Below are 24516 nucleotides of genomic sequence, written 5' to 3'. Positions count from 1 at the left end.
GCATGAATAGCACAGAATGGATGGAGTTAAAACATTCTCCCTGAAAGGTTCACATGAGCATATGGACATGCACACAGAAATCAGTTCCTATCTAATGTAAGATGATAGCCTGGTATATCTATAATCACATATAACAGTATTTAGCATTAATGTATAAGTAGTTTTGCATCAAAGTCCAAGCCTGAAGATAGTTTGCAACCCTGCCTTGACTGGTTTTCTCTTGGACTCAAACTCAGTGCGGAAACAAACCAAACAATAAAATAATTATTTCCATAAACCATGGGATGGCAGGGAGTGGCAGAAGAATCAGTCAGGATTTGCTGAGTCAGCAGGAGAGTGCACTGAGCTGAATAGGAAGAAGGAATGCTGACTCAGCAATTGCAAAGACACACCCCCGGAACCCCACCAACTTCTCAGGCTGACCACAGCCAGTAGGGATCATGGGAGAGAAACTGAAGATAGTCCATCAACATTTGCTGCTCATCCCTCAGGGTCTAAGTGGCTTTGTCAGACTGTTTAGGAATCAAGCACATTGCTGTGGAGTTTGAAGAAGGCCAGACCATGTGAGGATGGTAGATTGCCCTTCCTAAAGGACTTTTCCTTTTTTTAAAAACAAATACTTCACAGTCAATATTATGAAGAATAGCGTTATGTTCCAATTGTGTTAATTGAATATATTAATTCATTTAAATTCCACCAGTTCCCATGATGGGATTTGAACCAGTGTCTCTGGAGCTTTGGCTTGCTAATCCAATGACATTACCAAACTGCCACCATCTGCCCAGTTCAGTGAGGGTGTCTATCCTAATGCTGTTTGTCACTTGTTGGTTTACTGTGGATTGGGGAAGTGACTTTGCAACAGTTAACAAGGATGATAAAATCCAAGAGGCTGTACAGTCTCAGCATGTCACAAGGTCTGGGAATGGTTGGAGCACCAGACATTTCACGGTTATCGGTACCAGGACCATTTCTGATGTAGTTGTTATGCTGCTACAAAAATGGAGCTTTGTAAGTGAGAGGTCCTACTAAATTCCTGGCTTTCTTGCAGACAGTGTAAAACTGAACTTGAATTTATACAGTGTTTTGCAGGACCACAGGATTAAAAAGTGCTTTACAGTCAGTCAAGCATTTTCCAAGTGTGACTCAAGCTCTGAGAAACTCCAATGGCATAATGATCAGTTTTCTTTTAAAATGTCATTGTCAAACCGAGGACGTGGGGAGTGCTCCCTTGAATTTCTTCAAAGAGGGAAGGAACTCTGCCACCCTTTGATAGTCTACACATGACTTCAGATACACAACAATGTGTTTGACCGGTCACCAATGGAGAGATAGAAGTAGCAATAAATGTCACTGGATTAGTATAGAGTGGCCCCAGCCAATGTCTTGTAATCATAGCATTAAATTCATGGCAACTGGTACAATTCAAGTTCTATTAACAAAATCAGACTAATTGAAAATGAGTCTCAGTAACAATCATTGATAATGGGAAAGGCTTCTGATATCCTGTTGGGGAGAAAGAAAATCTGCCATTATGGTTTTGATCTCACATCCTTCTGACTCAAACCAGAAACAGAGTCACAACTGAAAAAACATAAAACCGCATTAGATTAGCAAAGCAGAAGTGGTGAAAAACCAGACTAGCTCAAATGGCATGGAGCTTGCAGGAACAGAAACGCAGATTGGGAATCCAAGGTGGTCTGACTGAAGTTTGAAAATGAATGGTTGTGAACTGGGATCACAGAAACCTGAATTTCCTATAGGAACACACAGTGTAGTGGGAAATATTAACCTGCAAAATGTACTCCCCTCATCCCCGTATCTTCATTTTTATTTCTATATTTCTACCTGAGTGCAGAGTAGACTCCCAATGAGAGGGAAGAGTAATCTGGATCATAGCACAGGTACTGGGAGTTTATTCCTTCTGGAAGTATATCCAACAGGCCAAGAGCTATTATTTTCCCATCTAGCAGGAACTGTTCAATGAAGGAGCCATAGCCGGTGTCTGGGCCATCTGCTGGGTCCTCCCCCTGTCAGCAAAAGAAAGAAAACCAATTCAGGGAGGTTCCCAGAACAGGATACCAACCACATTGTGCTTGAACTTCAGTCCACTGCACCACTACAAACACTAACCCCTATTGCTTCAAACAGACATTGAAAATAGGTTAAACACAGCAGAGGACTATTAGAAATCATGGAAAAACATGGTTAAAACAAGCCTAAATATTTGACGGCCATTTGGCCATCAAAATAATTGATAAATAAGAGAGCCTGTGGTCTGTGGGCAGTCTTGCATGGAATATAATCCCTGGGATAATTTAGAAGGGCTGGATGGCTATAAACTGCTTTAAGGTTTTTAATATTGATTTGTGTGCGGAGCACTAATTGTTAATCTTCTATCTGATTGAAGTGTTAACTTTATTGCAACAGATAAACTAATTTCATAGAGAATTTTCCCCTTAAACCTTAGCCACGGTTTAAAAAAAACCCACATTGGGTTATGGGGATTGGGTGGATTGCTCTTTGGAATGTCAAGACAGACTTTGACAAGTCTTGAAGTTATAAATGTAAACATACATACATGAAGTTTTTCTTTCTGTTTCATTAGTTTCGGATTGATAACTTGCGAAACACGGAGAGGGGACTTCCGTTTTTTCCCCATAATTTATGATTGGTTTGTACTTGTGCACAAAACAACCAGGGTGAAGCTATTAACAAGCAGCCAGATAACACCAGCGATTTGCTGACGATTCACAAAGTTGCCTTCAGATAAGGAAGAAAGCAAGCCACAGATGATGGAATCTACTCACCACGAGTGGAGTGCTGCAGAAAAACCTTCTGTACTGTAAGACACAATACAACACGACACAATGAGTCAAACAGAGCTGTGCACAGTTGCTACATCATCCTGCTTCTACAATACTGGGTGCTTCTACAATGCTGTGAGACCCTTTGCAGTACCTTCCAAAAACAAAACCAGCCATGGGTGTCAACATGCCTCAATCCCAGGATAAAGAACTTTGCACCCAATTCAGAATTTCCCATCATGCAAAGCTTCCCTTGAGATCTAATCCTGGCATAACTTGCAAGCAATTTAGCACCAGGTCTAGATTTCTATGAATTTCTGCTCAGCAAAGTTACAGCTGGCAGTGGTTGGATGACAAAATATTTTAGGATGTCCAGTGTCAATGACAATTACTTCTGGGTTAAGGTTAACAGTTCATGTGCAGACCTTCCATCCCAAAATAATGAAGTTGCTACATCCAGAACCTCAACCTGAGTTACAAATCTTCTCAAAACTCACTGGTTGCTATGTCAATTCAACAATACATAAGGAAGCATTTACAGTCTGCTTTTGTTTATCATTGCAAGGATCGACACCTTTGATCGACATCATACACTATTTTAAATAACAAACGTGAGTTGTGGAGACTAATTATACAGGCTGTGTAATTGGATTATTCCAGTTTATTTGGATTTTGTGTTTAACTTAAAAGAATCCTGGAAGAATTGAAGATGAAATCATATATCAAAACCCTATAGAAGCATTTGGTAATTTTGTTGAAAAGAAATAAGCAACACAACAAATAAAACTCTGACAAAATTGGTGGTACAATACAAACAATTTAGGTCTTGAATTTTGTAGACTAACACATGACTTCACTTCTCTGTTAATGGTAAGGTTAATTAGCGATGACATTCGGAAGTCAATCTCAATTGGATGACCCAAATTAATCCAAAGATGTGCAGGTTAGGTGAATTGGCCGTACTAAATTACCCATATAGTGTTCAGGGATGTGTAGGCTAGGTGCATTAGTTAGGGGTAAATATAGGATAACAGAGAGTAGGGGATTAGGTCTGGGTGGGTGACTCTTCGGAGGGTCAGTGTGGACTTGTTGGGCCGAAGGACCTGTTTCCATACTGTAAGGATTCTAATTTCTAATTTAGGAATTCTAACAGGGTCTTGACACAAAAATGACTAAAAGGTTCATATTCTATGTGAATACTGACTCCCAGGAGATAATCTGCATCATGTTTCACGTTTTGTTTTAAGGCATTGGAATTGAGGGTGTTTTTATTTGTAAAGTACTCCGGGAATCTTTTGTTTATAAGAAGCAGCCATCTACTTTCTGCTACCTGTAGCAGAGGCTCCCTGATGCCAGTGCACAATGCGATCCCAGGTATCTCTCACAGAAATACAATCCCCAACCATTAGGATGCCACTACACAGCTTTAACAGGTCAGTCCAGATGGCTACCTCTGCCTCCGAGGCCATCACTTCAGTGTCTTTGTGCACGTGCATCTGGTACCGCCTGTAGACTTTGTATGATTCACCAAACGTAGCATGTAGCTCAGGGCTTGGAGGAGAAAGTCTCAGTAGCTTCACCTGACAGTGCAACAGGAAAAAGAAAGACTCTCATTGAATACAACAGAGGCCAGCAAACTACCCGCGCCTGATATTCAAATGCTGTCCTATTTGGGAAATTAACTATGTACACTTGAGCATTGTTGCACAAGTGGGCCATTCATTCCTTCTAGAGAGTGCTCTAACTCCAATTAGCTCATGGCTGTTCTGTTCCTCAACTCCATCCAGTATTCCTCATTATCCTCAAGGATGTGGTGATGAACCAGTTCTTAACTGCAGCCTACTTGGTGCAGATCCACATATCTTTCCAAATCTCACACCATATCAATTTGAAACTCTACTCATCTTTTCTTCAGTGTCACTAGGTCAAAATCCTCGAACTCCCTCCCCTACCTTCCTATACCAGATGGGCTGCAGAGGGTCAAAGGAACTCATCATCATCTTTGAGGGTAATTAAAGTTGGGGCAATAAATACTGGTCCAGCCAGCGACACTCAACACATGAATGACAACAAGAAAAATAACAAACATTTTCCAGTGTTAAAAGTTTCGATCCAAACACCCACATACCCTTTGGGAATAGAATTTCATATTTTCACTTTCATTTATGTGGAAAGATTATGTGACTCTACTTTTAATATTTTGTCTCCTTTGCTCCTTTGACTTTGCTACTGGATAGAATCACTTCACTGTATCAATCCTGATGAATCATTAATCTCGTTTTAAACAGCAAAAATGCAACCAGGAGGACCTCACTAACAAGACCAAGCCTGAAATATAGCACATGTTGTTTGATTATTTTTGTTCATGTAAACCACGTTAACATGCACACATTAAAATTGTCAAACAAGGTGAAATTCTCCTGTAAATTTCTTCCAACGTAACCAGAGACGTATCCACCAAGCATGAACAATTTCCATTTTTTTGGGGGGGCTAACCTGTCAGGACATAAAAGGAGAGATTCCAAGAAACAACAGAAGACAAGGATTCTCTTTCTGAAATTAAACAGCATCTTAACCTCTCCCAGGCCATGAAGGCTAGGCAAGTCTGATGTTTGTTGTCCTGTAAGCCAGGGGATCCCAGGTCCAGTTCTGAATTAAATAAACCTAATCCCTGTATTCCTGATGAAGGGCTTTTGCCTGATTTTACTGCTCCTCGGATGCTGCCTGAACTGCTGTGCTCTTCCAGCACCACTAATCCAGAACCTTGTTCTAGACTGTTTGCTCAACATCCACATGTCCAGAAGAACCCACTGGGTGACAATTGGCAGTAAGCACCTTGGGATAGTACCCTCCCCCTGATCTGGGGCCCGACTGCAGGACTCAATAACCTCAGCACAAAGTGAAACAGAGAAGTCTCTTGGGATACTGCAGTTGGTAACCATTGGGTGGCTTTGCTGGAAACTACACATCAGGTTAAGCCTAGAGCTGTGTGATGCCCCCACCGTCGAAAATCTTACCAGACTTCATGAGAAAATTGCGATTAAAAGAAAAAATGGGATGAGAACATATATTTTTTTAAAAAACAAAAATTGAAATCTTGCAAATCTAGAATCTTCCAACTTTTCTGGGAATTTTTTCCCCCACCTGTGGTGAGGTACCTCAATTTCTGAATAAACCTCAGCTATTTATTCTCATTGGACTTGTGGGAATCTGCTCGATGTCATTGTCAACACTGCACTGAGCCTGGCTCTCAACTGGGGTACACCACTTTTGATGTGGTAACTGCTCAGCATCCACTCCATGGGAGATAATGACTGGTGTCTCTAGCTGAACATGTGGAAAACCATGGGCAATGTCCCATGTCACCATTGGATTCATCTGTTTGACTTTTAACAGGTTTTTTTGATTAATTCCTAGAAACAGAGACGACACTCGGAAAGCTAGAAATTATTGCCCATTCTAAGTTGTCCTCAAGAGGCTGATGAAGAGTTTTGAGTTGCTGCAGTCCATGTGGAGATAGTGCACCCAGAGCACTAAAACGTTGACCCATCAGGTGATTAATGATTGTTGAGGTCTGACCAAGCCACAATGGTATGATGCGCAGTGATGGTTTTTGCAAAAATCTGCTGCCGTTGTTCTTCTACCTGAAGATCACAGTTTTGAGAGAGGCTGCTGAAAATGGTTTGTCAAGTTGCTGCAGTACATCTTGTAGATGGTACATGCCATTGTGCGCCAGCAATGAAGGAAGTGAATGTTTAATGTGGTGCCAATCACCTCTGCTTTTCCCCACATGTTGTTGACCTTGGCATGTCGTTGAAATTGTACTTACGCAGGCAAATGGAGGGCATTCCAACACACTCCCACTTGCACCTTGTAAATAATGGAGTTCCCTAAGCATGTTAAGAGGGGAGCTGTGGTGATGATGCTGTCACTTTAAATAAAAATTATTTTGACCTGGAGTTTTTTTTTTAAGAGAGGTTGTAAAGGCAGAGGTAACGAAGTGGCTACCGCAGATGGCTTCAGTCAATAACTTAGGAGGCCTTTAGGTTTCTTTAAACAGTTGTAACAATGGAAGAGGAATGGCCAGTTCTCACAGATCAGGCAAAATAGTTTTATTTTAAGCTGTAGCAGTCAGAAGCTGTTTGGGTCCCAGCAAATTCAGTAAATGATTCCTAGCTGCTACTTTCTCATAAATTGTTCTTGATGTTGCTTCCTTCTGGATGGGAGAACTGTTTGTAAGAACCTGTCTGAATTTACCTTTTTGCCAAGGGAAGGTATTTAACTAGAACACCTGATTAGTAATTGGTACTGTATTTATTATTCAGAAAAATTTTCCAATTGTTAAGTTATTCTAAATTCCTCCTGCTTTTGTTTGTATTTTAACGGTAGTATGTAAATAAGTCACAGAGTCATAGAGATGTACAGCATGGAAACAGACCCTCCATATCGACCAGATATCCCAACCCAATCTGGTCCCATTTGCGAGCACTTGGCCCACATCCCTCCAAACCCTTCCTATTCATATACCCATCCAAATACCTTTTAAATATTGCAATTGTACCAGCCTCCACCATTTCTTCTGGCAACTCATTCCATGCACGCACCACCCTCTGCTCATAAAAGTTGCCCCTTAGGTCCCTTTTATATCTTTCCTCTCTCACCCTAAACCTATGCCCTCTAGTTATGGACTCCTCCACCCCAGGGAAGAGACTTTGTCAATTTATCCTATCCATACCCCTCATTATTTTATAATCTCTATAAGGTCACCCCTCAGCCTTTGACGCTCCAGGGAAAACAGTCCCAGCCTGTTCAGCCTCTCCCTATAGCTCAAATCCTCCAACCCAGGCAATATCCTTGTAAATCTTATCTGAACCCTTTCAAGTTTCACAACATCCTACTGATAAGAAGGAGACCAGAATTGCGTGCAATATTCCAAAATTGGTCTAACCAACATCCTGTACAGCTGCAACATGACTTCTGAACTACTGTACTCGATACTCTGACTAATAAAGGAAAGCATACCAAACGCCTTCTTCACTATCCTATCTACCTGCGACTCCACTTCCAAAGAACTATGAACCTGCACTCCAAAGTCTCTTTGTTTAGCAGCACTCCCTCGGACTTTACCATTAAGTGTACAGTCCTGCTAAGATTTGATTTCCCAAATGCAGAACCTTGCATTTATCTAAATTAAACACTATCTGCTACTTCTCAGCTCATTGGCCCATCTGATCAAGATCCCATGTCGCACAAAGTCATGTTGACTATCCCGAATCAGTCCTTGCCTTTCCAGATACATGTAAATCCTGTCCCTCAGGATTCCCTCCAACAATTTGGCCACCATCGACTTCAGGTTCACTGGACTATAGTTTCCTGGCTTGTCCTTACTACTCTTCTTAAATAATGGTACCACATTAGCCAACCTCCAGGCTGTGCACTTCACCTGTGACTATCGATGATACAAATATCTCAGCAAGGGGCTCAACAATCACTTGGCTAGCTTCCCACAGAGTTCTAGGGTACACCTAATCAGGTCCTGGGGATTTATCCATTTATGTGTTTCAAGACATCCAGCACTTCCTCCTCTGTAATATGGACAATTTTCAAGATGTCACCATCTATTTCCCTACATTCTATATCTTCCATGTCCTTCTCCACATTAAACAAAATATTCATTTAGTATCTCCCCCAACTCCTGTGGCTCCGCACAAAGACCACCTGCTGATCTTTCAGGGGGCCTATTGTCTCCCTAATTACCCTCTTGTTCTTAATGTATTTGTAAAAACCCTTTGGATTCTCATTAATCCTATTTGCCAAAGCTACCTCATGTGCCCTTTTTGCCCTCCTGATTTCTCTCTTAAGTACACTCCCACTGCCTTTATACTCTAAGGATTCACTCGGTCTATCCTGTCTATACCTGACATATGCTTCCTTCTTTTTTTTAACCAAACTCTCAATTTCTCTAGACATGCAGCATTCCCTATACCTACCAGCCTTTCCTTTCACCCTGACAGGAATATACTGTCTCTGGACTCTCGTTATCTAATTTCTGAAGGCTTCCCATTTTCCAGCCGTCCCTTTACCTTCAAACATCTGCCCTCAATCAGCTTTTGAAAGTTCTTGCCTAATACCATCAAAATTGGCCATTCTCCAATTTAGAACTTCAACTTTTAGATCTGGTCTATTCTTTTCCATCACTATTTTAAAACTAATAGAATTATGGTTGCTGGCCCCAAAGTGCTTCCCCACTGACACCTTAGTCATCTGCCCTGCCTTTTTTCCCCAAATATAGGTCAAAGTTTGCACCTTCCCTGGTAGGGATTCCACACATTAAATCAGAAAATTGTCTTGTACACACTTAACAAATTCCTCTCCATCTAAACCCTTAACACTATGGCAGTCCCAGTATACGTTTGGAAAATTAAAATCCCCTATCATAACCACCCTATTCTTACAAATAACTGAGATCTCCTTCCAAATTTGTTTCTCAATTTCTGTCTGACTTTTAGGGGGTCTATAATACAAGGAGAAAGTGAGGACTGCAGATGCTGGAGATCAGAGCTGAAAATGTGTTGCTGGAAAAGCACAGCAGGTCAGGCAGCATCCAAGGAGCAGGAGAATCGACGTTTCGGGTATGAGCCATTCCTGAAGAAGGGCTCATGCCCGAAATGTCGATTCTCCTGTTCCTTGGATGCTGCCTGACCTGCTGCGCTTTTCCAGCAACACATTTTGAGGTCTATAATACAATCCCAATAAGGTGATCATCCCTTTCTCATTTCTCAGTTCCACCCAAAGAACAAAAAGGGCACATGATGTATTTCCAGGAATGTCCTCCCTCAGTACAGCTGTAATGCCATCCCTTATCAAAAACTCCACTCCTCCTCCTCTCCTGCCTCCCTTTTTTATCCTTCCTGTAGCATTTGTATCCTGGAACATTAAGCTGCCAGTCCTGTCCATCCCTGAGCTGTGTTTCTGTAATTGCTATAATATCCCAGTCCCACGTTCCTAACCATGCCCTGAGTTCACCTGCCTTCCCTGTTAGGCCTCTTGTATTGAAATAAATGCAGTTTAATGTATCAGTCCTACCTTGTTCTCTGCTTTGTCCCTGCCTGTTTGACTCGCTCCTTTTTCCAGCTATACCAGTCTCAGATCGATCTCTTTCCTCACTATCTCTCTGGGTCCCACCTCCCCACCCCACCCCCTCCCCCCACTAGTTTAAATCCTCCCGAGCAGCTCTAGCAAATCTCTCTGCTAGTCTATTAGTCCCCTTCCAATTCAGGTGCAATCCATCTTTCTTGTATAGGTCACTTCTATCTAAGAAGAGATTCCAATGATCCAAAAACATGAACCTTTCTCCCATGCACCAGCTCCTCAGCCCCACTTTCATCTGCTCTATCCTCCTATTCCTACCCTCACTAACTCGTAGCACCAGGAGTAATCCAAATATTACTACCCTTGAGGATCTCCTTTTAAAATTCCCACCTAACTTTCTATATTCTCCCTTCAGAATTTCATCCTTTTCCCTTCCTATGATTTTGGTACCAATGTGTACAATGACCTCCTGCTGGTCCCTCTCCCCCTTGAGAACATTCTGCACTCTCTCTGAGACATCCTTGATTCTGGCACCAGGGAGACAACACACCATTCTGATTTTTCGCTGCTGTCTGTGCCCTGACTAGAGTCCCCTAATACAATCAATGGCTTTGAACCCAATGTACCCCTCATTACATTAGAGTCAGTCTTGATACCAGAAACTTGGCTGTATATGCTACATTCCCCTGAAAGTCCATCACCCCCTACATTTTCCAAAACAGCATACTTGTTGAAATGGGGTTAGCCACAGAAGACTCCTGTACTACCTGCCTACCTTTCTTGAAGTTAACTCATCTACCTGACTCTATCTGCAGCTTTTCTCCCTTCCTATAACTGCCATCCACAGCCCCTAGCTCTTGTAAATTCCTCATTGCCTCTCACTGTTACTCCAACCAATCCAATCTGACAGGATTTGCAACCAATGACATTTTTTGCAGATATAATCCTCAGTAACCTTTTAAACTCTCCCAAAATTCCCACATCCAACAAGAAGAGCATGTCAATTCCCACATCCAACAAGAAGAGCATGTCACTCTCCTCAAGGCCATTGTACTCCTTCCAATCTACAGACCCAGAAAATAGCACCGTCTTATTGCTCTCCAAAACATTGCTCCAGGCTAACTTAATACTTAAGGCTTATATTTTCAAAATTTGATCAAGAAACAAATCACAATAAAAACATATAATCAAGAAAGAACCCACTCTACTCACTATTGTAGATTTACAGCATGGCTATACTTAAAACTATTTACTTATCTGTTTCTGTGCTGTGACGACTCCCAAGCTGGTTCCTTCAAGATCAGTTGTGAATTTTGCTATTTGTTAAGTTTTCCTGGACGCACTCTGATGTCCAGCGATACAGGAATTCAAACAGCAAAGGCAGTAACTGCGCAGATTCACAGCTGTGTCAGTTAGCAGTATGGGTTTCTCTCTCTCTCCCTTACAGACCATGTGCTTGCTGCCTTTGTCTACTTTTCTCTCTTTTAAAAATGCCATTGTTTTGACTTTTTTTTTTCCAAAGTTCCAAAACAATCGCAACAGCATATAAAACAGTGATTGGTGCTCCTGGAATTCGAGGAAATCACCTCCAACACCTAAAATACCTCAAAACTAAAAGCAGCAGCCTGTTACAGCCAGAAGTTTTACCCATCCAGAAAAAGTTAGGGTCTAAGCTATCTTCTTAAAATATTTTGAAGGGGTCTGGTCTAATCCATAACAGTGCTTACCACAGAATTCCAAGCTTCTGACCAGCTCAGGTAGCTACATGCCTGGACTATTTGAACCTCTGGTCAAATGGCAAAACCCAGGATGATGTTGTTCAGGGACACATTTAATGTCATTTAATGTCAAGTGAACATAGTTAGGCTTTCCTTTTTGGGAGGATCACCTGCATTTGGTGTAGCATGTTGCCTGACACTTATCACTCCAAGGCTGGATGCTGACCAGGCATTTCTGTCTGCAGGAATGGCCAACTCCATTATTGCAACCATTACAAAGGAATCGAATAAAGCACACATCTATGAACTGCTGGCATTATGATGAAGAGAAATTATTGTTGAAGCTGCCAAAGATAATAGACAAAGCTGGAGATGGTTATCAGGGAATTCCAACAACTGCATCTACCTTCATTCTATCCCAATCATCTCCCAGATCACCCTAAATTCAATTTGACTCAAGCAATTGAGCTTATGTCCATGTTTGGACTAAGGCTGTACTGGAATGAGGAGGCGAGTGGTCCCAGTGAACACAGACTGTGCATCGGTGATCGGGACATCAGTGAGAAAGCATCATTTGATAGCAGTTTGCTAATGATTGGGGCAGAGATTAATAGGTTGTCCTGTTTTATTGATAATGATCAATGTTATGGAAATGTAATGAATGTTCACTGCACACTGTAAGGACATACCTAAAAGCATCACTGCCTGATTGTCCCCTGAGGACTTTTATAGCTGGATTCCATCATTCCCATCTCAAAGTATTTGCAAATTAACAGGATATTGAAGGTGATAGGTGGGCCCAAAGGATTGTCAAATAAGTGCATCAAACGGTGCAGCTTGGATCCTTATTGGACAGTGGATCCCAAGTTCAGTCGCAGACATTTGATCTCAGCTGGATCAAACAACTGGTCCCAGTGACCCTGGTTAAAGTGAGGAAAGAATATCTCAGTCTCAGTGGTCACCCAGCAAAGTCTATCAGAGCGCGAACATGTGTGAAGTAAAAGTCTGGTCTGGACTTGACCCCTCTGGTCAAATAATACTGACCAGTCTCACATTTGAAGAGGATTCACTTGATTAAATCTTGGTTCAATACATTCTCATCTGTTATTGGGCAGATCATTCAGTCTCCACTTACAGCGTGCATCAGGTAAACTATCTACAAACCAGGACCACAAAAGGAGTAGCTTGGAGAAGCTTCAAAGAACATAAAGATTCATCTTGACCCATCATAAAGTGTATGGCAGAGCTAACTTCACTCTTCCTATTTCTCTGCTATTTACAATCCTCCTGTACCTGTGCTCTTTAATATTGTTCTTCCCTCAGTGTATACTTTTTACAAACTAGCTGCAATCCTATTTGTCCTTTGTACTTCACCCTGTAAACGGCCAAAGCACTGGAGCCAATATCCGACAAGGTCATATCGAAAGTCAAAATGTGTGCCACTGGAGAAGCACAGCCGGTCAGGCAGCATCCAAGGAGCAGGAGAGCGGACGTTTCGGGCAAAAGCCCATCATCAGGAATGATGCTCACTGAAGGGCATATGCCCGACTCTCCTGCTCCTCAGATGCTGCCTGTGTTTTTCCAGCACCACACTTCTTGACTCTGATCTCCAGCATCTGCAGTCCTCACTTTCTCCAAGATCACAATAAGGTGGATTTTAGGGTGAAATCAAGGGAGATGGAGGCACGTGATTACTTCACTGGACTAGGGATCCAGAGGTTCAGGCGAATGGTCGGGTGATATGACTTCAAATCCCACCATGATAGCTGGACCTTAAACTCTATTAAATTTGAAATTGAAAACATTAGTCCCATTAATGGTGATCATGAAACAAATACCGATTACTGTAAAAACCCATCCAATTCACTGATATCCCTTAGAGACTGAAATCTGACCTATGTTCAACTCGAGATCCACAATAATGTGGCTGACTCTTATTGAGCTGCCTCTGCAAGTGACTCGAAGGGATGCAAACCAATAACAGAGTTGTCATGTCCCATGAATGCATTAAACAAAACTGGTTTCAGGGAGTCTGCAGGAAGTTTCACACCTCTCCAGTTTCTTTTAGAAAAGGGAAGGTGGTGGAATAATGGTAACGTCAGTGGATCAGTAGTCCAGAACCCCAGGTTAATATGCTAGAGGCATAAGTTCAAATCCTACTAACACGGACGGCAGAATTTAAATTCAGAATAAGCTAGCCCAATGGTGACCGAAGACTATAAGCCCATCTGGTTTATTAATGCTGTCCAAGGAAGGGAATCTGGCATCCTTACCTAGTCTGGCCTACATGTGACTCCAAGTCTCAGCAATGTGGATGACTCTTAACTGATACCTGGCAATTATGTAAATGCTGACCTAGCCATTAACCCAATGATGAATAAAAAAAATTGGAGAGAAATTCAGAATGAGTTGTAGAATGATTTTACACAAAAGCCAGGTCTAACCATATCGTACTGTGTGTCTGTCTCAGTCTAAACCTCTATAATATATTGAATCACATGGAGTTGAGGCCTGAGGCAGATCAGCCATGATCTTAAAGAATCACAGGACAGGTTTGAAAGTCTGAATGACCTACTCCTGCTCTTTTGTTTTGAGTTAGGTGTTAAAAACTGCCCTGTGATCCTCTGACTACAATGAACAAACAGGTTGTCTCGCTGATGGATGGGAGCTGGAATACAGATTCTTACCTCCAGCTGGTGCAATGATGTGACAGGCGTGTTGTCCACTATGAGCTCCTCTAATGATCTAGTATGGCTAGGCGCAGGCTTGGAATGGAGTGGAGGTGGGATGGGAGATGGGTGCACAGTGCTCATGGAGGTTTGTGACAAGGATGGCTGCGGAGCTGGCAAAGGAGCTGGTTCCTGACCTGGGGCCTTGCGCTCCGTCAGTCCCACCAGTTCCGACTCTGTGGAGTCCAGCTCTGCCTGATGCCCCCTCTCCGGGCTCTGTAGGAGCTCTGTCCGGCTCTCTTTGGCTTTGTGGCAGGTATGCATTTGAGAGTCCTCATCTTCAACTGGGGAAGAAAGAGAAAAAGAATGCTGTTGGGTTCATTGATTTGAAAGGCTACAATAAGACACTTCAGTGACTTCTCTGTAAATTTTCCAAGTGAGCTCCTTCTTGCTTGTATGCAGCAACTCCTGAAGAACAGTGCATCAGAGGCGAGAAACACTTCATCATCTCAGCTACACACCAAACTAAACAGACCATTGCCCAAGCTGTGTACAAATTGGAATAGGGTAAATATGATGAGAGAAATGAAAGCATGAATCAATGACTGGTGCAGCGGAAGTGGAGTTTGGCTTTTCACGCACTAGCATCAGCACTAGGGATGAAGACCCTATGGTTGGGATAGTGGACACCTGAACTGCATTGGGAACAATGTTCTAGAAAGCCTCAAAACGGAGAAAATAGAAAAAAAAAGGAGTTTTAAACTAAAATGAGGGAACAAGGTTTTGATTGGATTTGATCAGATTTATCGTAGTCACATGTATCCAAGTACATTGAAAAGCTTTGTTTCGAGCAATATAGGCAGATCATAGTAAGCAAAGACATAGATCATAGGTTGTTTAGACAGAGTGAGGCATACAACTTACACGGAACAGGAGGTGGGATAACATTTGGGAAGCTTTGGGTGGTATATCAAAGAATAGAGACAAGGTAAGACAAGGTATTAATATGGGACTATGTTAGGAAGGGGAACAGAGTACAAAAGTAACATTATAGATAAAGTTAGAGGTTTCAAAAATAACAAAGGACAAGGTTTAAGGCTCTGTATTTGAACTTACACAGGACTCAACACAAAACAAAATGAATGTATATAGTGCAAAGAACAATAAATTAGTATAATTACTGAGACATGGATTAAGACAATGAAGAGTGCATGGCATTTAAGAGGACAGGAGTTCAGTGGAGGGAATGAACACTCTGCAAATTAATGATGGCCTTAATACAATAGAGATGGACAGCCCAACATCAGTAAACCACATTGTAGCAGCAGTTTTAGACGAGTACAGAAATTATAAAAACAAGAAAGTGACTTCAGGGTGTGACGTACAGATCCCCAAGAGTAACAACACGTTAAGATAGAGGGAGAAATAATTGGATCTGGTTAGGAAGGTATGAAAAACAATCATAGGTGAAGGTGCAACACGAAACCTAGATGAGAAGCTCCAATAATATTGTCAGGGTAGCTCCTTAGTACAGCATATTCTAGAAGTAACCAGGCAACAGGTTATATTAGACCTGATACTGTGCCCAATAAGGTAGGATTAATGATCTTGAAGTGCTGCTAGGTAATACCTTCTGTTTTAACTCCGGTTTCAGTAAACAGAAGGGTGGGTCCAAGATTAGCATTTTCAACTTAAACAAGGGCAATAAGAAGGGTGCGAAAAGACTTAACTTGCAAATTAGATTAAGAAACAGAACAGTAGAAACTGTAGTGACATTTAAGGTGTTTTTCAGATTACACAAAATAGATACATTCCAACAAAAAGGAGCAATTCTAGCAGGAAGATCCACCATCTGTGGTTATCTAAAAAAGTTAAATATAATAATGTGGCTCAATAGTATGTACTGCTGCCTCACAGCTCCAGAGTCCCAGGTTCGGTTCCAGCCTTGGGTGACTATCTGTGTGGAGTTTGCACATTCTCCCCATGTCTGCATGGGTTTCCTCTGGATGCTCTGGTTTCTTCACAAAGTCCAGAGATGTGCAGGCTAGGTGGGTTAGCCATGGGAAATGCAAGGTTACAGGCATAGGATGGGGGGAGGGGGTGGGGGTGGTGGGGGGTGGTGAGGGGTGGTGGTGGGCCTGGGTGGGATGCGCTCTGAAGGGTCGTTGTGGACTCAATGGGCTGAATGGCCTGCTTCCACACTGTAGGGATTCTATAAATAAAAGGTTAAAAGAAAAAGCGCACAGCTTGCAAATGGATGCATTTGAGAGTATTGGACAACATGTAAAAAACAAAGAATGACAAAAATTAATAAAGAGGGTAAAATTAAAGTACCAGGGAACGTTAGCTACAGGTGAAAAAAGTTTCTATACATATTGTTTAAAATGGTCAAGTTAACACTGTCGTGATTGTAATGAGGTCAGCCAGGTGGATCTTATAGAATGAGATTCCCTGATTGGACCAGATTAACAGCCCCAATCAGGGAGCCCTGCTGACAGATATAAACAGGAGTAACAGAGGTTCTGTTTGCTTTGAGAGCTGGCTCTGAGGGAGCTGGACCAGTGTCAAGGACTCTCCAAGTGTAAATAACGAATGACTTGGTGACAGGATACTGACCTCTGGAGTTATTTCAAACAGTGAGCATTTTACAGATGGAATCTGGAAAATTAGTAATTGTAAATCAGGAAACGGTTTTGAATTTGACTATTTTAGTTTTTAAAAAGCATTGATGGGATGTGGGCTTTCTTGGCTGAAACAGTATTGGTTGCCCATCCCTAACTGTCCTCAAGGTGGCAGTGGTACGCCCTCAATGCCCTCAGGGAGGGAGCTCCAGGTTTTTCATCCCATGAGTGAGGAAACAGGGATATACTTTCTAAGTCTGGATGGTGAGTGACTTGGAAGTTAACAGGAGGCTGATGGCCCTTGTCCTTCTAAATGACAGAGGTCATGAATTTGGACTGTGCTGTCTAAGCAGACTAGATGATTTTCTGCAGTTCATCTTGTAGATAGTATACCCTGGTGCTACTGAGCATCAGTGGTGGATGGAATGCATGCTTGTGGATGAGATGCCAATTGGCCTGGATTGTGTCAAGTTTTTTTTTGAGTGTTTTTAGAGCTGCCCCAATCCAGGCAAGTGGGGAGCATTCCATCACCCTCCTGACTTGTGCCTTGTAGATGGTGGACAGGTTTTAGGGAGTTACTTGCTGCAAGATTCATAGCCTCTGACCTGCACTTGTAGCCACAATATTTATGTGGCTAGTCCAGTTCAGTTGCTGGTCAATTGTAAGCCCCCAGAATGTTGATATTGGGGATTGATTGATAACAGTGACTGTCAAGGGGCAACAGTTAGATTCTCTCGTTGAGATGGTCAGTGTCTGGCATGAATGTTACTTGCCACTTGTCAGCCCAAACCTAGATATTGTCAGGTTTTTCTGCATTTGGACATGTATCCAGTATCTGAGGAATAATGAATGGTGCTAATACTATGCAATCATCAGCGAATATCCCCAATTCTGACCTTATGATGGAGGGAAGGTCATTGATGAAGCAGTTGAAGATGATTGGGCCTAAACCACTGCAGGAGTTCCTCGGGGTAGAGATGTCCTGGAGCTGAGATGACTGACCCCAAGATTACAACTCTCTTCCTTTGGGCTAGGCATGATTCCAACAAGTGGAGATTTAAGTCAATTAAATCACTTAATTTCTTTTTAAACTAAGGGGATACAAGTCTCGTCTCTGCAATCTGTTCTGCATCATTCTGATGTATTTGTACCGTACCTGTTCAAAGATCATATATCCTTCCTGAGCTGTGGTACCAAAATTAAGCACAGAACTCTAGGTGGGGTCTAACCATAGTCCTGTACAGCTGTAACATAGCTTCCAACCATTTGTAACCCACCAAATAGTTTCCTTTTACCTGGCTACGAGCTTTGACTGATATCTGTGATTGAACCTTTGGATTTCTGTTAATCTACAGCTCCTGACTTCCCAGCACTAGAATATATTCTGATCTGCCTTTTCCTTTCTTCAAAGTGGGATACCTTGTGCTTGCTCCAAATCAAGCTCCAAGTTCCCACTCACCAAATCTATCAACCTCTGCAACCTTCTGACTTAAGAGTCTGAGGTGTACAGCACAGAAACAGACCCTTCACTCCAACTTGTCCATGCCAACCAGATATCCTAAATTAACCTAGTCCCATTTGCTAGTATTTGGCCCATACCCCTCTAAATGTTTCCTATTCATACACCCATCCAGATGTCTTTTAAATTTGGGTATATGTACCAGCCTCCATCACTTCCTCTGACAGCTCATTCTAGACGTGCACCACCCTCATGTGGTGAAAAAGTTGCCCTTTAGGTCACTTTTAAATCTTTCCCCTCTCACCTTAAACCCATGCCCTCTAGTTTTGGTCTTCCCCCACCCCCACCCCTGGAGAAGACCTTGACTGTTTAACCTATCCTCATGACTTTATAAACCTCTGTAAGGTCAACTCTCAGCCCCCGATGCTCCAGAAAAAGCAGCCTACTCAGCCTCTCCTATAGCTCAACCCCTTAACTCTGGCAACGTCCTTGTAAATCTTTTCTGAACCCTTTCAAGCTTCACAACATCCTTCCTATAGCAGGGAGAGCAGAATTAAATGCAGTATTCCAAAAAGTGGCCTAACCAATGTCCTGTACAGTCACAACGTAGCATCCCAACTCTTATGCTCGATGCACTGATCAATAAAGGCAAGTACCAAATGCCTTCTTCACTACCCAGCCACTCCACTTTCAAGGAGTGAAACCTGCAGCCCAAGGTCTCTTTGTTTGGCAATGCTTCCCATACATCCTGCCCCGATTTGCCTTTCCAAACTGCCACACCTCTCAAACACCAAAATTAAACTCCATCTCCCACTCCACGGCCCATCAGCCCATCTGATCAAAGTCCCATTATATTTTGAGATAACCATCTTCACTGTCCACTACACCACTGATTTTAAGTGTCATCTGCAAACTTACTAACCCTTCCTCTTATATTCACATCCAAATTATTTACATAAATGACAAAGAGCAGTGGACCCAGCATCGATCATTGCGGCACACAACTGGTCACTGGCTTCCAGTCAGATTTCACCTGCAAGATTTCCTTGCCACCCAGCTCATTGATGTCTGTTAAGACGGAGGTAGACACCCCATTCCCCTGTTGCAGTTCATTTTGCACAGAGAGTCACGCAGCTCAGAAACCGACCCTTCGGTTTAACCTGTCCAAGCTGACCAAGTTTCCGAAACTAATCTAGTCCCATTTGCCTGCTTATGATTGACTGAAGCTCACCAGGCCAGGTCTGGCTGCTGCCCACACTCCGCTGGTCTGACACTCTGTTTCCCTCAGCGCCATCGGATAATGCCAACGTGGTCTGCCCAGTGCTCGACTTGCCCGGTGCGGCTTCAGAGACTTGTTTCCCATTATGGCACCTGGTGTCCTCCTCGGAGCTAACCCCTTCACAAAGAAATGGCACCTCAGATTACAGTGAGAATAGGAAAGAATGAATAAACACACAAAGTCACAACCATGGCAAATACATGAGAAGTCTCTATCAATGTAGCAATGATTTTAAAAAAAATTCTTTCAACATGCTCCTTTGTCATTTGGTTTCCTGGAACAAAATTTACGGCTAGAAATTACGATTGGTTATACTTGCAGTGAAAACTTAGAGATCATTTTGACTTAGTGTGATAGCAATTCAGGTGCCAGTTTTAAACATCTAAATGATTTTATTCCCTTTGACGTTAAGCGGCTTGGTTGATATTTTCTCTATTGCCTCTTTTTACAGCACTGGAGTCTTCCAAAATAGTAAACAACATAATGTTTCTTCAGTCAATTTAAATTTAAGGAGTTTTCTTTAAAAAAAATTATTAATTCTTTAAACATTTAAAAATCTGCTCTCAATTGGTGCTTGTTTACGAGGGTCGCTTTAGCAGAGGAGAAATACAAAGTCCAGTGGCGAGATTGAGCCACACAGAAGTTTCACTCTGGGCCCTGCTGGGTCAAGAAGGGGAGGAATTAAATAAACACAAAAGAATGATGGAGAAACTCAGCAGGTGTGCAGCATCTGTGGAGAGAGAAATAGAGGTTTGAGTCCAGTAGGATCCAGAGTCCAAAAGAAAAACTATGTCCTGCAGCAAAAACAAAACTCTTGCTCTCTCCCTCTGTTTTTTGCAGTCAGCTACTTTAAACATGAAGTAAAGTGGTGGACCTTCTCTACAGCAGATGCTGCAAGTTGTGACTTCAATTAAGTCAGAGACCTATCATAAGCTGCTTCTTAGACCAGCAGCCTCAAGACGGCCTGCTTTCAGTGATTAGCCAGACTACTAAAGACCAGACCAAACCAGACCAGAGAAAAGCTGAGCTGGGACAACTGGCCATTCCCCTTTCATTGTACAAATTCTGCCTGGGGCAGTATTTGTGAGCCATCTTCAAATTGGCCCAAAAACGCTTCAAACCTAGACATTGTGGAATCACTGCTTTTACGACCTCTGGAAAAAAAAGCCAAGGACAACATAACCTTGTTAAAGGAGCAGCATCGTCATAGGGATTTTACGTTTTTCCTTTAATCACATAAATGTTTGTGAGGACTCAGAGAATAGCAGGGCTTGCTTTCCAACCCACCACCCCAGTGAATCGTGGCAACATGGCAATGTAAAAATCAGCAGATCGCTTTAACAGACAAATCTGGGGAAGAGATGTCAAAATAGCTGCCAATTCAGTTTCATTCATGTTACAAAAATCAAAGTTGCCTCTTGTAGGGGAGAACCAGTGCGACGTCCTACTCCATGTATTGGGATTCATCAAATGGCATCCCTTGAATCACCACTTGCTAAACCAATCAGATGTCAGCTTTCCTCTCTCACTTACGATTCGGAAGGCTGTAGGTTCCAAGTCATGAGCACAGATTCAAGGCTAACCCTCCATGCTGCACTGAGGGACTGCTGCACTGTTAGTGAGAACACCTTCTGGCATGAATATCAAACCCTTTTGCCATCTCAGGTTGACATTTTTTAAAAAACCCACACCACAGTTTTTCTACACTGTCATTCAACCTTTTATCTCTTGACCAACATTACCTCAGCACTGGGGGCCCAGGCTCGATTCCACCCTCAGGTGACTGTCTGAGAGGAGTTTGCACAGCCTTCCTGTGTCTGTGTGGGTTTCCTCAGGGTGCTCCGGTTTCCTCCCACAATCCAAATAAGTGCAGGTTAGGTGGATTGGGCATGGTAAATTGGCCCATAGTGCCCAGGGATATGCAGGCTACGTGGATTGGCCGAGGGGAATGCAGGGTTACAGGGATAGGGTAGGGGGTGGGATGCCCTTTGGAGGGTTGGTGGGGACTCAATGGGCCAAATGGACTCTTTCCACACTGTATGGATTCTATGATGATTTTGAAAAAAAACATGATCTTGTGGTTATCATGCTTGTGGGAGTTGCTCTGCACAAACTGCCCGATTTTTAAAAATTGTACATTTGTAACAAAATTTAATGTTCAGGAATATCCTGAAGTCATTGTCTAAACGCAAGTCTTCCTTTGCTTTCTACACCTACCAAGCATGGAAGAACAAACTCATGATTATAAATAGCTGTAGCAGCGACATTGCAAATAAGCAAAGGTTCCACTGACAGTAAATGAGAAACAAGTCATGTTGTTAGTCAAGATTCATGGCACCAGGAGGATTTCCTGCTTTTCTCTGAACAGTGCCAAGGGATACTGAGCTTCCCTTGAAACAAGCCGACGTGGTTTCGGTTTTGCATCTTGTCTGGAAGACAGCAGGCTTGGCAAAGTGACCCTCAGTGCAGTGTAGTGAAGTGCCTGTTCGAGTTACGTGGTGCTCAAGACCAACAAACACCTGATCAAAATGTCAAGAGACCAACCACTGAGCCAAGAGTTAACGCGATTGCTTCATCAACACCCAAACAGAGGCAGAAGGAAACATACTTGCGAGAGAATCCTGCCTACTCATCATTCCCCCACCCACTTCCCTAGTTGCTTAGGGATGCCCTACTGGCCCCAGATAAAGCCCACCCTGCTTACATTTGCCGTGGGGCCCATCTGCTCCTGACCCGGAGTTCTGTGCATTCCCAGCAGTAGCCACCGAGTGGTGCTGCTGAGAACAAGGTGGCTTTTGGAGCCAGGAAGCTGGGCAGCTCAGTGGAGTGATTGGGATTCAATGAAATCGGAGAACCTGGAAATGGGATTACCAGCGGCTCTCCAGCAGGGGACTGAGCCACTGCTACAGCCATTCAATTCAGTTGAATGGAAGCAATAAAGATGCTGCTTCAGGAGAGAGATAACACAATAAGCCCAGTTATTGAAATAATCAGAATGGCTAAATGAATCAAAAATGCAATCAGGAAGTCTTTGCATTGCACACAACACTTCCCATACACAAACCGTTCTTTCTATTGATTGGGCATTGGTTTCCAGTTACACAGGAACGTACAAACCTCTGTGGCATACTTACCAGCTGTTTCCTTCACTAAACCACCCGTACTTGTTAAAAGTTTCCTCATTTTCTTTAGAACTCTACGTTGTGATCTGGATATCCGAAAGTCCAAGACGTGGCACCTGAAACAGTAGCAAAATGACTCTCAGCGTGGGGCAATGGAAACTTGACTCTGTACATTTGGAGGGACAGGGAAGTGTTTTGATCTCCTTTTCTGAGGAAGGGCCCGCCCTCCCTCCCTCTCTCTCTCTCTCTCTCTCTCTCTCGTGCAGCAAAGGTTCACCAGGCTGATTCCTGGGTTGGCGGGACTGACATATGAGGAGAGGTTGACTAGGTTGGGATTGTTTTCACTGGAGTTCAAACGAATGGGGGGAATCTAAGAGATTTATAGAATTCTAACAGGACTAGACAGGGAGGATGTTCCTGGTGGTGGGTCTGTCCAGAACCAGGGGATCACAGCCTGAGGGTTTGAGGTGGACCATTTAGGATGGAGATGAGACATTTCTACACCCAAAGAGTAGTGAGCCTGTAGGATTCATTACTACGGGAAGTAGTTGATGCCAAAACATTGAATGTATTCAACACAGGTGGCTAGATATACACTTGGGGCAAATGGGATCAAAGATTATGGGGAGAAAGCAGGATTAGGCTGTTGAGCTGGAGAATCAGCCATGATCATGATGAATGGTGGAGCAGACCTGAAGGGCTGAATGGCCTCCTCCTAGCTTCTATGTTTCTATTAGATAATTTCTGTTACAAATTCTAACATCAGCCCAAATGGTCTGTGGATTCCAGACCAATCCCCTCTGACCTTATTTCATTGCCTCTCAGACCTACCTCTAGTCCTTTCTGCTACGTGGCTGAGGGGTGACCTTCTAGAGGTTTACAAAATTATGATGGGCATGGATAGGATAAATAGACAAAGTCTTTTCCCTGGGATCGGGGAGTCCAGAATTAGAGGCCATAGGTTTAGGGTGAGAGGGGAAAGATATAAAAGAGACCTAAGGGGCAACTTTTTCACACAGAGAATTGGTACATGTATGGAATGAGCTGGCAGACGATGTGGTGGAGGCTGGTACAACTGCAACATTGAAGAGGTATTTGGATGGGTATATGAATAGGAAGGGTTTGGAGGGATATGGGCCGGGTGCTGGCAGGTGGGACTAGATTGGGTTGGAATATCTGGTCGGCATGGACGGGTTGGACCGAAGGGTCTGTTTCCAAGCTGTACATCTCTATGACTCTATGTACTTACACAACTACCATTTGCCTTAACCATTCTGCTTGAGAATTAGCCCTACATTTACCTTACTTGGAGTCATAAAGCACAGAAACAGACCTTTCAGTCCAACCAGTCCATGCTGACTAAACATAGACTCAAACTAAACTAGTCCCACCTGCCTGCTCTTGTCTCATCATCCTCCAAACATTTCTTATTCATGTACTTCTCTAAATGTCTATCAAATGATGTAACTGAATCTGCTACAGTTACCACTTCTTCTCGAAGTCCATTCATACATAAACCACTCTGTATAAAAAAAGTTACCTCTCATGTCTTTTTAAAATCTTTCTCCTCTCACCTTAAAAATATGTCCCCCTAGACTTGAAATCCCTCATTCTTGGGAAAAGACACCTGCCATTCACCTTATCCGTACACCCATGGTTTTATAAACCTCTACAAAGGTCACCTCGGAATGAAATAAGGTTTCTGCTTTGTTAGAGATAGCTCTTATACTTATAGGTTCTATAGTTTGGGAT

The 24516-nt window shown here is 42.8% G+C and overlaps 1 protein-coding gene across 2 annotated transcripts in view; it reads right to left on the bottom strand.

Annotated features, from left to right (window-relative positions):
* LOC140494103 (arginyl-tRNA--protein transferase 1-like) overlaps positions 1-24516 on the bottom strand; it is a 67723-nt gene that overhangs the window by 9909 nt on the left and 33298 nt on the right. For both annotated transcript variants that reach the window (XM_072593072.1, XM_072593073.1), the window contains 6 exons: positions 22777-22880; positions 19595-19759; positions 14302-14627; positions 4256-4384; positions 2808-2840; positions 1846-2027 (listed from right to left, as the gene is read on the bottom strand). In XM_072593072.1, the coding sequence (XP_072449173.1) occupies positions 1846-2027; positions 2808-2840; positions 4256-4384; positions 14302-14627; positions 19595-19759; positions 22777-22880 (939 nt within the window). The remainder of the gene's footprint in view (positions 1-1845; positions 2028-2807; positions 2841-4255; positions 4385-14301; positions 14628-19594; positions 19760-22776; positions 22881-24516) is intronic.

This window comes from Chiloscyllium punctatum, chromosome 23 (assembly GCF_047496795.1).
Source record: "Chiloscyllium punctatum isolate Juve2018m chromosome 23, sChiPun1.3, whole genome shotgun sequence".
Taxonomy (NCBI): Eukaryota; Metazoa; Chordata; class Chondrichthyes; order Orectolobiformes; family Hemiscylliidae; genus Chiloscyllium; species Chiloscyllium punctatum.
The sequence above is the reverse complement of the archived record's forward strand: the minus strand, read 5'-3'. Positions and strand labels throughout refer to the sequence as shown.